The sequence below is a fragment of the Aquarana catesbeiana genome, linkage group LG11 (genome assembly GCF_042186555.1).
Source record: "Aquarana catesbeiana isolate 2022-GZ linkage group LG11, ASM4218655v1, whole genome shotgun sequence".
NCBI lineage: Eukaryota > Metazoa > Chordata > Amphibia > Anura > Ranidae > Aquarana > Aquarana catesbeiana.
This window is the reverse complement of record NC_133334.1, coordinates 280,597,679-280,610,853: the sequence shown is the minus strand read 5'-3', so window position 1 is coordinate 280,610,853 and position 13,175 is coordinate 280,597,679. Positions and strand designations below refer to the sequence as shown.

At 50.5% G+C, this 13,175-nt stretch overlaps 1 protein-coding gene across 5 annotated transcripts in view; it reads left to right on the top strand.

The window, feature by feature from the left end:
- The first annotated feature begins 318 nt into the window (after positions 1 to 318).
- Positions 319 to 13,175, top strand: part of WDR59 (WD repeat domain 59) — a 112,333-nt gene continuing 99,476 nt past the window's right edge. For all 5 annotated transcript variants that reach the window (XM_073605924.1, XM_073605922.1, XM_073605925.1 and 2 more), the window contains exons 1-3: positions 319 to 435; positions 4,319 to 4,368; positions 12,845 to 12,980. In XM_073605924.1, the coding sequence (XP_073462025.1) occupies positions 382 to 435; positions 4,319 to 4,368; positions 12,845 to 12,980 (240 nt within the window). In that variant the 5' untranslated portion in view covers positions 319 to 381. The remainder of the gene's footprint in view (positions 436 to 4,318; positions 4,369 to 12,844; positions 12,981 to 13,175) is intronic.

The window sequence follows — 13,175 nt, the reverse complement described above, 5'->3', positions numbered from 1 at the left end:
CACACAAATGACCGCCGCCAGCAAAACTACTTTTATTCTAAAAAAATGTCCAAATATATTCAGACAAATGTGGAGACAATATAAAAGGAATCCTTTATTTATATATAATAAACTGTCTCCTGTATCTCTGATTGGTCCAGGTAACAAAATGGCTGCTGATGTTGTCATGGTGACAGGTCCTCTTTCATTAGGACAGCCGCTCATACACTTGTATCGCTCTTCGGCGGCCTCATGCGGCCATCAGCGATATTACACCTTCTGTTCTCTAAACAGGGGGGATTCCCAGCATGCCGCTAGCGTGTGACGGCGTTTTTATGCGACGCGAACGCGCTGACGTCAGACGTTGTTTGTTGTTGCTGGGTGGCCGCTGAGAGGGGAAAGATGGCGGCCCACTGGAGTAGCGAGAACGTGGTGGTGGAGTTTCGGGATTCGCAGGTCATTGACAGCCGGGAGGAGGAGGGGACGGCCGGAGGAGGGCTGATTGAGGGGCCCCGCGGCTGAGCTGGGAGTTGTCACGGGCCGCAGGGGCTGCCAGGGGGCTGGGGGAGGTGTGCGCATGCGCATTGCTGCACGTGAGCCTGGCTTTTTGACATGGGAGGGGGTGTGGAGTAAAAGAGTCCTAAGTCCTGTAGTAGCACACAGGGGCCCCAGGAAAGGTTCTGCAGGACAGGAGACAGGGGCCCCTAGGAGAAAGGGTCCCGCAGGACAGGAGACAGGGGCCCCAGAAGAGAGGGTCCTGAAGGACAGGGGCCCCAGGAGAGAGGGTCCCGAAGGACAGGGGCCCCAGGAGAGAGGGTCCCGAAGGACAGGGGCCCCAGGAGAGAGGGTCCCGAAGGACAGGGGCCCCAGGAGAGAGGGTCCCGAAGGACAGGGGCCCCAGGAGAGAGGGTCCCGCAGGACAGGAGAGAGGGTCCCGAAGGACAGGGGCCCCAGGAGAAAGGGTCCCGCAGGACAGGAGACAGGGGCCCCAGAAGAGAGGGTCCTGAAGGACAGGGGCCCCAGGAGAGAGGGTCCCGCAGGACAGGAGAGAGGGTCCCGAAGGACAGGGGCCCCAGGAGAGAGGGTCCCGCAGAACAGGGGCCCCAGGAGAGAGGGTCCCGCAGAACAGGGGCCCCAGGAGAGAGGGTCCCGCAGAACAGGGGCCCCAGGAGAGAGGGTCCCGCAGAACAGGGGCCCCAGGAGAGAGGGTCCCGCAGAACAGGGGCCCCAGGAGAGAGGGTCCCGCAGAACAGGGGCCCCAGGAAAGAGGGTCCCGCAGAACAGGGGCCCCAGGAAAGAGGGTCCCGCAGAACGAGGGCCCCAGGAGAGAGGGGCCCCAGGAGAGAGGGTCCCGCAGGACAGGGGCCCCAGGAGAGAGGGTCCCGCAGGACAGGGGCCCCAGGAGAGAGGGTCCCGCAGGACAGGGGCCCCAGGAGAGAGGGTCCCGCAGGACAGGGGCCCCAGGAGAGAGGGTCCCGCAGGACAGGGGCCCCAGGAGAGAGGGTCCCGCAGGACAGGGGCCCCAGGAGAGAGGGTCCCGCAGGACAGGGGCCCCAGGAGAGAGGGTCCCGCAGGACAGGAGACGGGGGCCCCAGGAGAGAGGGTCCCGCAGGACAGGAGACGGGGGCCCCAGGAGAGAGGGTCCCGCAGGACAGGAGACGGGGGCCCCAGGAGAGAGGGTCCCGCAGGACAGGGGCCCCAGGAGGGAGGGTCCCGCAGGACAGGGGCCCCAGGAGGGAGGGTCCCGCAGGACAGGGGCCCCAGGAGGGAGGGTCCCGCAGGACAGGGGCCCCAGGAGGGAGGGTCCCGAAGGACAGGGGCCCCAGGGGAGAGGGTCCCGAAGGACAGGGGCCCCAGGGGAGAGGGTCCCGAAGGACAGGGGCCCCAGGGGAGAGGGTCCCGAAGGACAGGGGCCCCAGGGGAGAGGGTCCCGCAGGACAGGAGACGGGGTCCCCAGGGGACAGGGTCCCCGCAGGACAGGAGACGGGGTCCCCAGGGGACAAGGGGCCCCGCAGGACAGGAGACAAGGGGCCCCGCAGGACAGGAGACAAGGGGCCCCGCAGGTAATAATCCCGTGGTCAAGAAGGGGCCCCATAATCGGGCAGGGATCTCTTGATATACTAATGGGGTGTTCAGATCAATCGGGGACCCCATACACACTATACAACTTTTTGTTGTCTGATTTCCTTTAGATTTACCAAAACCATGTAGTGTGAGGGCTGGCCTGATTGCATACAAATTAAAACTCTTAGGCCCCTTTCACACTTGAAAGTCGCGTGATTTTACCACGATTTTGATGCGATTTCAGGGAATGTCTGTGTCATCTTGAGGTCTTTGGACCTGAACTCCCATCAAAGTAGTGCAGGGACTACTTTTGAAGTCACACAGACACGAATGGTACTCATTGGAAATCCTGGGGTACGACTTGTCATGAGACTTTGCACTCCCAAGTCGCGGGACAAGCCGCACAAGTGTGAAAGGGGCCTTAAGGTTTGACCTCCATATTGTATGGTTTTGGTAAATCTGAAAGAGAAAATCTACAGAAGATTGTATAGTGTGTATCCAGCTTTAGCCCTTGTTCTTCAGCCCCCGAAGCCAGGAGTGGGGGTCCAGAATCAGACAGGGATCCATAGATGTACACAGGGGTATTTGGATCAGAAAGGAGCTCCAGAACTATACTTTGTTTCTGGGAACCAAAAAGGGGCCCCAAAGCTAGAAAGTAGGAGCTCAGAATCGGGGGGTCCCTAGATCTAAATAGGGGCCTGTAGTTCAGACAGGAGCCCAGAACTAGCCTGTCTTATAGAACTGAAGGGGGGCCCCAAAGCCAAGGAACAGGGGTCCAGAATAAGACCGAGATCTACATAAGGGTGTTTGGATCTACACTGGGGACCAGAACTAGACCTTGTTTCTCAGAACCAAAGAGGGACCCAAAAACTTTGGGGGGGGGGGGGGGGGGTGCAGACTCAGACAGGTATTCCTAGATCTACACATGAGCTCAAAGCCTCGGAGGAACTGTGGAATTCACACCTAGAGACACTCGAGAAACAGTGTGGCTCAGAGTCCCCCAGATGCAGACCAGCAGCTTCAAATTTGATCATTGTCCCCCAGAATCACAGAGGTGACCCTTAATGAGCATACTTGAGAATCAGAGAGGCGTCTCTGAATCGGAAGTGGCGCCCTAGAATGAGACGTGTCCCACAGAAGCAGTGACACCCTAAAATGACCGTGTCTCCCCAAATCGCCTTCAAATGAGACCATGTTCCCCAAAATCAGAGACCCCTTAGAATGACATTGTCCCCCAGAACCAGAAATGTCCCCAAGATCCAGAGAGACCCCTTAGAATGTGACATTGGTCTCCAGAGGCAGGGCGGCACCCTAGATTGAGACTGACTCTCCCAGAACCGGAAGTGTTCTCCAAATCCAGAGAGATGCCTTAGAATGAGACCATGTCCAACAGACAGAGATGCACCCTAGAATGAGACCGTGTCACCAAAAGTGAGCAGGCACCATAGAATGATGATGTCGCCCCCCCCCCCTCCCCCAAAAGTACAACAAAACCCTAGAATGAGAGTTTCCACCAGATGGCGTGCCCCAAAAAGAGAGTCCGAGAATGACTGCCCCCTCAAAAGTAGGGGCACCCTAGAATGACTGTGCCCCCCCCCAAGTAGAGAGGCACCCTAGAATGAAGCAGGCTCCCAAAAGTAGTCACCCTAGAATGATAGCAGGCCCCAAAATTAGTCCTCGAATGACTGTGCCCCACCCCAAAAGTAGAGGCACCCTAGAATGACTGTGCCCCCCCAAAAGTAGAGGCACCCTAGAAAGACTGTGCCCCCCCAAGTAGAGAGGCACCCTATAATGACTGTGCCCCCCCCAAAAGTAGGGGCACCCTAGAATGACTGTGCCCCCCCCCCATTAGAGAGGCACCTTAGAATGACTGTGCCCCCCCCCAAGTAGAGAGGCACCCTAGAATGAAGCAGACTCCCAAAAGTAGAGTCATCCTAAAATAATAGTGTGCCCCAGAATTAGTCATGCTAGAATGACTGTGCCGTCCCCCAAAAGTAGAGACCCCCTAGAGTCTTAGTGACCACCAAAGGCAGAGAGGGACCCTACAATGACCGTATCCCCACAAAAGTAGAGGCACTCTAGAATGAGACACAGTCCTTTAGGATTGGGGAACACTGTAGTCTGAGTCAGTGTTCCCCTGAACTGGATTGCATTGAATGTTTCTGTCCCTGGGATCAGTTCTACAAGTGGGGGGGGGGGGGCATTCAGTTTGTTAATGAGAACTGATCATTGAGATTGGATGTGAGACGAGTTCTGTTCATCTCTTTACCTCCAGGCAACAGCCATGTCTGTGGACTACCAGGGGCAGCTCGCCGTTCTCTCCAGGTGAGTCTCTTCTCTTTGTATTCAATAATCTGCTTTGCTCTTCGCTTGTCTGTTCCTCTGGTTTACAATCGAGTTACTTCTGGAAAGTGGATGAAATTGTTGTCATCTGAGTTTAGTATTCTGGTCTGTGCCAATCCCATGTGCTAGGTACCCGGTGTCTTTTTTTTTTTTTTTAATTTTATTTATTTATTTTTTTGTATCCCATAAACCATGCTGGCTCCTGAATAGTACAATGTATCCAACGTTCTAGGATCCTGCAGAACTCCTTTTGTCTTGGATTAAGGCTCGTCGTACACACTATAGGAAAATCGGGTGAGAATTATCGTCTATAAAGAATTTTCGTATAGTGTGTACACAACTTCCGACAGCCGATTCCAACTTTTCGTATGAAAATTCCCGAAGAGACAAACTCCAAAATTTTTCTTGTAGGAGGATGAACGATTTTCGCTTAATGTGTACGATTTTTGGTACAAGAAAAATCAAAATAGACAGACTGCGCATGATCAGAAACAATAAACGACGATAAAGCTTTGTCGTACGCATTTTCGTTCATTGGTTTCGATTTGCTGTGAAAGGAAAATCGACGATCGTTCACCCGATTTTTCTTAGTCTGTACCCCGCTTTAGATTGTGTGTCATAGCTTTCCTGTCGTACTTATAGTGTCATCATTAAAGTGATACTAAACACACGCTGTGTAATGTGCATTCTCCCTTCTATTTCTGTCTGGGGGTGACGGCGCTGTAATTATTTCAATAAAAAAAAAAAAACCCATCTAAGTCTCTTTTTCCTAATGGATATTCAGCTGTCACATGACCCGGCTCTCTCCCAGCCTGTCTGCAGGGAAACATAAGCAGGAGGAGCGTCTAGTCCTCTGCTGCTGGTCACATGTTCAAAATAAAAATTAAAATAAAAAAGCAGCCTTTGGAATACAGAGTATAAATAAATTTAATATCAAACTATTTTAAATTGTCATACAAAAAAAAAAAAATATAATCAAATCTTTATTTGTGGAAATAACATGGTGTGGGCGGATTTCTGCCAGTCACAGGCTGTGTCACGCCCCTTTCAGCCTGTGTCTTAGAATAAGAGGGAGGTGAAGCCTCCATCAACCTACATGTTATACCCCACCCCCATTGTGTTTAGCTGGTTAGTGAGCGAGGAGGAGGAGGAGGGAGGGAGTGGGCTGCCATTTACCAATGTGCGGCCGTCTCAGGCTCTCAGCCGCTTGTGGAGGGGGCGGAGCGGCCGTCTCAGGCTCTCAGCCGCTTGTGGAGGGGGCGGAGCGGCCGTCTCAGGCTCTCGGCAGCTTGTGGAGGGGGTGGAGTGGCCGTCTCAGGCTCTCGGTGGCTTGTGGAGGGGGCGGAGCTGCCATCTCAGGCTCTTGGTGGCTTGCGGAGGCGGTGAAGCAGCTGTCTCAGGCTCTCGGTGGCTTGTGGAGGGGGTGGTGCGGCCATTTCAGGCTTTCAGCAGCTTGTGGAGCGGCCGTCTCAGGCTCTCGGCGGCTTGTGGAGGGGGCGGAGCGGCCGTCTCAGGCTCTCAGCCGCTTGTGGAGGGGGCGGAGCGGCCGTCTCAGGCTCTCGGCGGCTTGTGGAGGGGGTGGAGTGGCCGTCTCAGGCTCTCGGTGGCTTGTGGAGGGGGCGGAGCTGCCATCTCAGGCTCTTGGTGGCTTGCGGAGGCGGTGAAGCAGCTGTCTCAGGCTCTCGGTGGCTTGTGGAGGGGGTGGTGCGGCCATTTCAGGCTTTCAGCAGCTTGTGGAGCGGCCGTCTCAGGCTCTCGGCGGCTTGTGGAGGGGGCGGAGCGGCCATCTCAGGCTCTCAGCCGCTTGTGGAGGGGGCGGAGCGGCCGTCTCAGGCTCTCAGCCACTTGTGGAGGGGGCGGAGCGGCCGTCTCAGGCTCTCGGCGGCTTGTGGAGGGGGTGGAGTGGCCGTCTCAGGCTCTCGGTGGCTTGTGGAGGGGGCGGAGCTGCCATCTCAGGCTCTTGGTGGCTTGCGGAGGCGGTGAAGCAGCTGTCTCAGGCTCTCGGTGGCTTGTGGAGGGGGTGGTGCGGCCATTTCAGGCTTTCAGCAGCTTGTGGAGCGGCCGTCTCAGGCTCTCGGCGGCTTGTGGAGGGGGCGGAGCGGCCATCTCAGGCTCTCAGCGGTTTGTGGAGCGGCCGTCTCAGGCTCTCGGTGGCTTGTGGAGGGGGTGGAGCGGCCGTTTCAGGCTTTCAGCGGCTTGTGGAGCGGCCGTCTCAGGCTCTCATCGGCTTGTGGGGGGGCGCGGAGCGACCGTCTTAAGTTCTCGGTGGCTTGTGGAGGGGCGGAGCGGCTCTCTCGGGCGCTGGGCGGCTTGTGGAGGGGGCGGAGCGGCCGTCTCGGGCTCTGATCCGCTTGTGGAGCCGCCTCAGGCTCTCGGCGGCTTGTGGAGGAGGTGGAGCGGCCGTTTCAGGCTTTCAGCGGCTTGTGGGGGGGCACGGAGCGACCGTCCTTAAGTTCTCGGTGGCTTGTGGAGGGGCGGAGCGGCTGTCTCAGGCGCTGGGCGGCTTGTGGAGGGGGCGGAGCGGCCGTCTCGGGCTCTGATCCGCTTGTGGAGCCGCCTCAGGCTCTCGGCGGCTTGTGGAGGAGGTGGAGCGGCCGTTTCAGGCTTTCAGTGGCTTGTGGGGGGGCACGGAGCGACCGTCCTTAAGTTCTCGGTGGCTTGTGGAGGGGCGGAGCGGCTGTCTCAGGCGCTGGGCGGCTTGTGGAGGGGGCGGAGCGGCCGTCTCGGGCTCTGATCCGCTTGTGGAGCTGCCTCAGGCTCTCGGCGGCTTGTGGAGGAGGCAGAGAGGCAGGCTCTTGGCAGCTTGTGGAGGGGCGGAGTGGCCATCTGAGGCTCTCGGCGGCTTGTGGAGGAGGCGGAGAGGCAGGCTCTTGGCAGCTTGTGGAGGGGTGGAGTGGCCATCTGAGGCTCTTGGCGGCTTGTGGAGGAGGCGGAGAGGCAGGCTCTTGGCAGCTTGTGGAGGGGCGGAGAGGGGCAGGCTCTTGGCAGCTTGTGGAGGGGGCGGAGCGGCCGGGAAGAGGGGGTGGGAAGATTGAACTGTCAAAGACCGCAGTTATGGAGTCCATTGAATTGGTTGTCATTTTTCAAGCCTTGCACAGCAGCCATTAAATGCATTATTTTGGGGGTCAGTGACGCTTCCAGAGGAAATCTTTGACAGTCCCGGGACAGTTCTTGCTGGGTCAGGGGATATCTCACAATTTATAGAATGCCTCCGTCTTTTCTTAGAACCTTTTAATCAGCATTTCTGTGCAGAGCCGTATCCGTGAAAGTCGGAGCCTCTGTAATAAGTGTAATGCAGAGTGAGATGAGATGCCCAACGCTGAGTCTGCACCTTCTCCTGGATCCCAACCCAGTGCAGAGCTGATAATATATCCCCAAAATATAATGAATAATTGCATTCTGCTTCACTACTACAGACCAGTGCTTTTTGGTGGTGAAGCTGAAGCTTAATCTGTTTGCTAATACTTTTAATGCGAAATACAGTTAATGAAATCTTTTTCAGTTTCATTATATACCTTATTTTTAAACCCAGTGATGTTATGACGTCGTCTCAGTGCTCCTCTATGCAATGCTGGCAGATTATGGCTGGTGGGAGGGGCCAGCAGGATGCCGTACATAGCTGTCTGAAAACATCCCAGCACCCGGTCTCAGTACTTCTCTTAGCTATACTCCTCATACCTGTTTTAGGCTCTGCTCACATCTAGGTGTCCTGGATCGCGATCGGAATCGCCACAATGCCAAATCGCGGGATGTCCTTGCAATCCCTGTCACTTCAATGGCACCCCGATCGTGGAACAATTGTCGCCCAACGAATCGCGGTAACATCACGCAAACAGAATCGCGATACGGCTACCGCCCAAAAAATAACTTCTTTTGGGGCGACAGGCGTACCGCAATCCATCTGGTAACAATCACGGCAAAATCGCGATGTGCTCGGGGTTCCTGTGGAAGTGACGGGGATCACAAGGGCGTCCCGCTGTGTTTCCAGAGCGCAGGGCAGAATCGTGGCGATCCAAGATGCCTAGATCTGAATAGAGCCTTAGGGAGAGAGAGATTTGTGATTGGCTAATCTACAATCATCCAGGATAGCCAGAATTGTGTTTCAGGGCTTGTTGGCCCACTTTTATTTTAAAATAAAGTCCAACACAAATACCGTTGCTCATGCAGGAGCTTTCATCATCAAAACAGGAAAAGAGGAATACCAATAATAGGATGGTTCCCCAGGGTTTTGTGTTTTTTTTTTTTTTTTTTTTTTTTTTTTTTTTAGCAGCAAATTGAATTAATCAAAAAAAGGTAAATTTAAAAAAAAATACTTTATTGTACAAAAATGAACTTCAGTACCATGAATTGGTTAAAATATGAGCTCTGGTTATACATTACAAGACACATTCCATCATATATATCGATATTAACACAGTGGAGCAAGACATTACGTTACAGAATGCCAGCCACAATGATGTTCCAATGCGTTTCGACCCGTAAGTTTATGGTCTTCCTCAGGGGGTTTGTTTACTCTATAAAGATATGTCAAAAGACTCAGAATTCAAAATGTTTCATAATATACAAACCTCTGTGTACACAGAAATGATTATATTTACCGCTAGAAGATGGAGTTTGGGGAAAAAATTCTATAACCAGAGATTTAAGAGGTTGGATGATCCAAAAAGCTCCATGGTCTGTTCCCATCTCCCCAAGGTGAAGTCCAGCCACGAGAGGCTTGCAAGAATTGCAAGAAGCCACGCACTTGACACCTCCAGAGGAAAGGATAGACAGCACCTGTGATGCAATTCCCAAATCGTAACAATAAATCAATGAGTATTATATTTTAATATATTTTATAATATAAAAGAAATAATACCAAGTCACCTGGCTCCTTCTCTTTGCAGCACTTCTGCTTCAACCTCCTGGTATGGTCCCTTAGACCCTCTTACACACCATCTCCTGTGTCTCGCTCCGCTCTCTGGGCTTTCTTGGTCCTCTTCAACCTTCTAGGTTCACTCAGCCCTCTAGATTTGCTCAGTCGTCTTGACTCTCTCAGCCCTCTAGACAAGGAACCTCCTGACTCCAGCATGGAATTCTGTCTCCTGAGTGGAGCACGCCTGTCTCCTAACGAGCACCGACCTGTGCCCAAGCCTAAGATTATAAAGGCAGTGCACCGGCACACACAGCCTGCTGGTCCCCAGTAAGACCTCGAGCATTGTGATTGGGGCTTCTTCCCTCCAAAAGCTCTTGGAAGTCTCAACTCCGGAACCCAATCCAGAAATTACAAAACCCAGGAAATACTTCTTTGCTCAAGATCGATATTCTAGAGCCCACGGATTTTGTATTCGTACGATCTCTGAGTCACTTTTGCCTACTTTTACACTGTGGAAGGGAAGCTCACTGTCAAAAAGGGGAAAAAAATAAATTAATAAAAAAAAAAAAAAAAATTTCAGAACTTTTCCCACCTTTTTAATGTGACCTATAAACTGTACAACTCAGTTGAACAACAAACTGACATCTTTTTTTAGGTGGAGGGAGGTAAATATAAAAAAATTAAAATAATATGGTTGCATAAGTGTGCACACCCTTGACCACTTCAGCCCCGGAAGGATTTGCCCCCTTTAATGACCAGGCCATGTTTTGCAATACGGCACTGCGTCACTTTAACTGACAATTGCACAGTCGTGCGATGTTGTACCCAAACAAAATTTATGTCCCCCCCCACAAATAGAGCTTTCTTTTGGGGGTATTTGATCACCTCCTGCTGTTTTTATTTTTTGTGCTATAAACAAAAAAAAGCAACAATTTTGAAAAAAAAAACAACTATTTTTTACTTTTTTTTTGCTATAACGAATATCACACAAAAAAAAAATTGTCTTCATCAGTTTGGGCCAAAATATTTTTGGTAAAAAAAATTGCAATAGGCGTATATTGATTGGTTTGTGCAAAAGCCAACAAAATAGGGGATAGATTTTATGGCATTTTTAGTAAGAGGAATATATAATCTATTTATATATAATTTTTTTTTTTTTTTTTTTTAAATCCAAGGACTACGACATTGCGGAGGACAAATCAGACACTTTTTGGGCACCAGTGACATTTATACAGCAATCGGAGCTAAAAAAATGCACTGATTAAATGTCACTGGCAGGGATGGGGATAACACTAGAGGGTGATCAAGGGCTTAAATGTTCCTTGGGGAGTGTTTGTAACTGTGGGGGGGATGGGACTGACTGGAGGAGGAGTCCGATCGCTGTTCCTAAGCTTTAGGAACAGAAGATCGGTCCCCTCACCCCTGACAGAATGGAGATCTGTCTGTTTACATTGACAGATCTCCGTTCTGTCTGTCAGGAGCGATCGTAGGTGCTCAGCGTACATCGCGGCCGCTAGGCACTCGCATTGGCTCCTAGGTCGAGAGAGGGCGCGCGCCCCCTATTCCCCTTAAAGCGACCGCTGTACAGCTACAGCGATTTAAACAGGGGAGCAAACCTGCTGCCCGTATAACGACGGCGGCTGGTCAGCAAGGGGTTAAACTAATACATTGTTGAAGCACCTTTTTGATCTCATTCCAGCACTCAGTCATTTTGGGTGTGAGTCTATCGGCATGGCACATCTTGACGCTCTTCTTTGCAAAAACACTCCAAACCTGTCAGATTGGGAGGACATCTCCTGTGCACAGCCCTCTTCACATCACCCCACAGATTTTTTTTTTTTATGGGATTCAGGTCTGGGCTCTGGCTGGGCCATTCCAAAACTTTAATCCTTTTCTGGTGAGGTCGTTCCTTTGTTGATTTGTGTGCTTTGTGTCGTCGTCATGCTGAAAGATGAAGTTCGTCTTCATGTTCAGCTTTCTAGCAGAAGCCTGAAGGTTTTGTGCCAATATTGACTGGTATTTGGAACTGTTCATAATTCCCTCTACTTTGACTAAGGTCCCTTGTTCCAGCTTGAGAAAAATAGCCCCAAAGCATGATGCTGCCACCGCCATGCTTCACAGTGGGTATGGCGTTCTTATAGTGATGTGCAGTGGTGTTTTTGCACCAAACATATCTTTTGGAATTATGGCCAAAAAGTTCAACCTTGGTTTCATCAGACCAGAACACATTTTCCCCACCTGCTTTTGGGAGACTTCCGATGTGTTTTTGCAAAATGTAGCCGGGCTTGGATGTTTTTCTTGGTAAGAAAAGTCTTCAGTCTTGTCACTCTACCCCATAGCCCAGACATATGAAGAATACGGGAGATTGTTGTCACCACACAGCCAAGACTTGCCAGATATTCCTGAAGCTCCTTTAATGTTGCTGTAGGCCTCTTGGCAGCCTCGCTGACCAGTTTTCTTCTCGTCTTTAAATAAATTTTGGAGGGACGTCCCGTTCTTGGTAATATCACTGTTGTGCCATATTTTCTCCACTTCATGATGACGGTCTTCACCGTGTTCCACGGTATATCTAATGCCTTGGACCCTTCTCCTGACTAATACCTTTTAACAATGAGATCCCTCTGATGCTTTGGAAGCTTCTCTGATGACCGTGGCTTTTCCTGTAGGATGCGACTAAGAAAATGTCAGGAAAGACCTACTAGAACAGCTGAACTTTTATTTGGGGGTTAATGAGAGGCACTTTAAATGATGGCTGGTGTGTACTGACTCCTATTCAACATGAGTTGGAATGTGATTGCTTCATTCTGAACACAGCGACATCCCCAGTTATAAGAGGGTGTGCAGACTTATGCGACCACATTATTTTAGTTTTTTTATTTTTACTTCCCTCCCCCCTAAAAGATTTCAGTTTGTTGTTCAATTGAGTTGTACAGTTTATAGGGCACATTAAAGGTGGAAAAAGTTCAGAATGATTTGTCTTTGTCTCTTTTTTTTTTTTTTTTTTGACATTACAAAAACCTGACATTTTACCAGGGGTTTATAGATTTTTTTTTTTTTTATATCCTGTGTGTATGTGATATTTTTTATATATATATATATATATATATATATATATATTATATAGAGAGAGAGAGATCTATAGGGATATATATATATATATATATATATATATATATATATATATATATATATATATATATATATATATATATATATATATATAGAGAGAGAGAGAGACCGAGACCCTGTTTCCCCGAAAATAAGACTTAGCATGATTGTTGGTGATGGCTGCAATAAAAGCCCTACCCCCCAAATAAGCCCTACCCTGAAAATAAGACCTACAAGGACTTTAACTAGGGCTTATTTGGGGGGTGGGGCTTATATTGCAGCCATCACCGACAATCACACTAGGTCTTATTTTCAGGGAAACGGGGTGTATATATGTGTGTGTGATATATATAAATTACACACAGTGGATGTAAAAAGTCCACACACCCCTGTTTAAATGTGTGTATCTATCTCTCAGTCCATATTTGGACATTTTGTATCATTTTGTATACAATATGTTGCACCTAATCCACTTGCTTGTCTCTCCTCGACCAGTCGGCGGTTTCTGTACATTGTGAATTTGGACACGCCCACGGAAGGTCACCGCAAAATCTCCCGGCAGAGCAAGTGGGACATCGGCACGGTGCGGTGGAACCCCCATGACAGCTACGGACATTTCTTTGCTGCTTCTGTAAGTCGCACCTCCCTCCCGAGGATAGACTATGCAGCCAGAACATCATTTATTCTTCCGACAAAAGTCCAGTTTATTGTATAATGATTAGAAAATAATTACATCCGAGTACAATTTTTCTACATGAGACTTCAAGGGGGTTTGTGATCAATAAAACACTGATGACAGGCGAATCAGAACTAATGGAAACAAAAA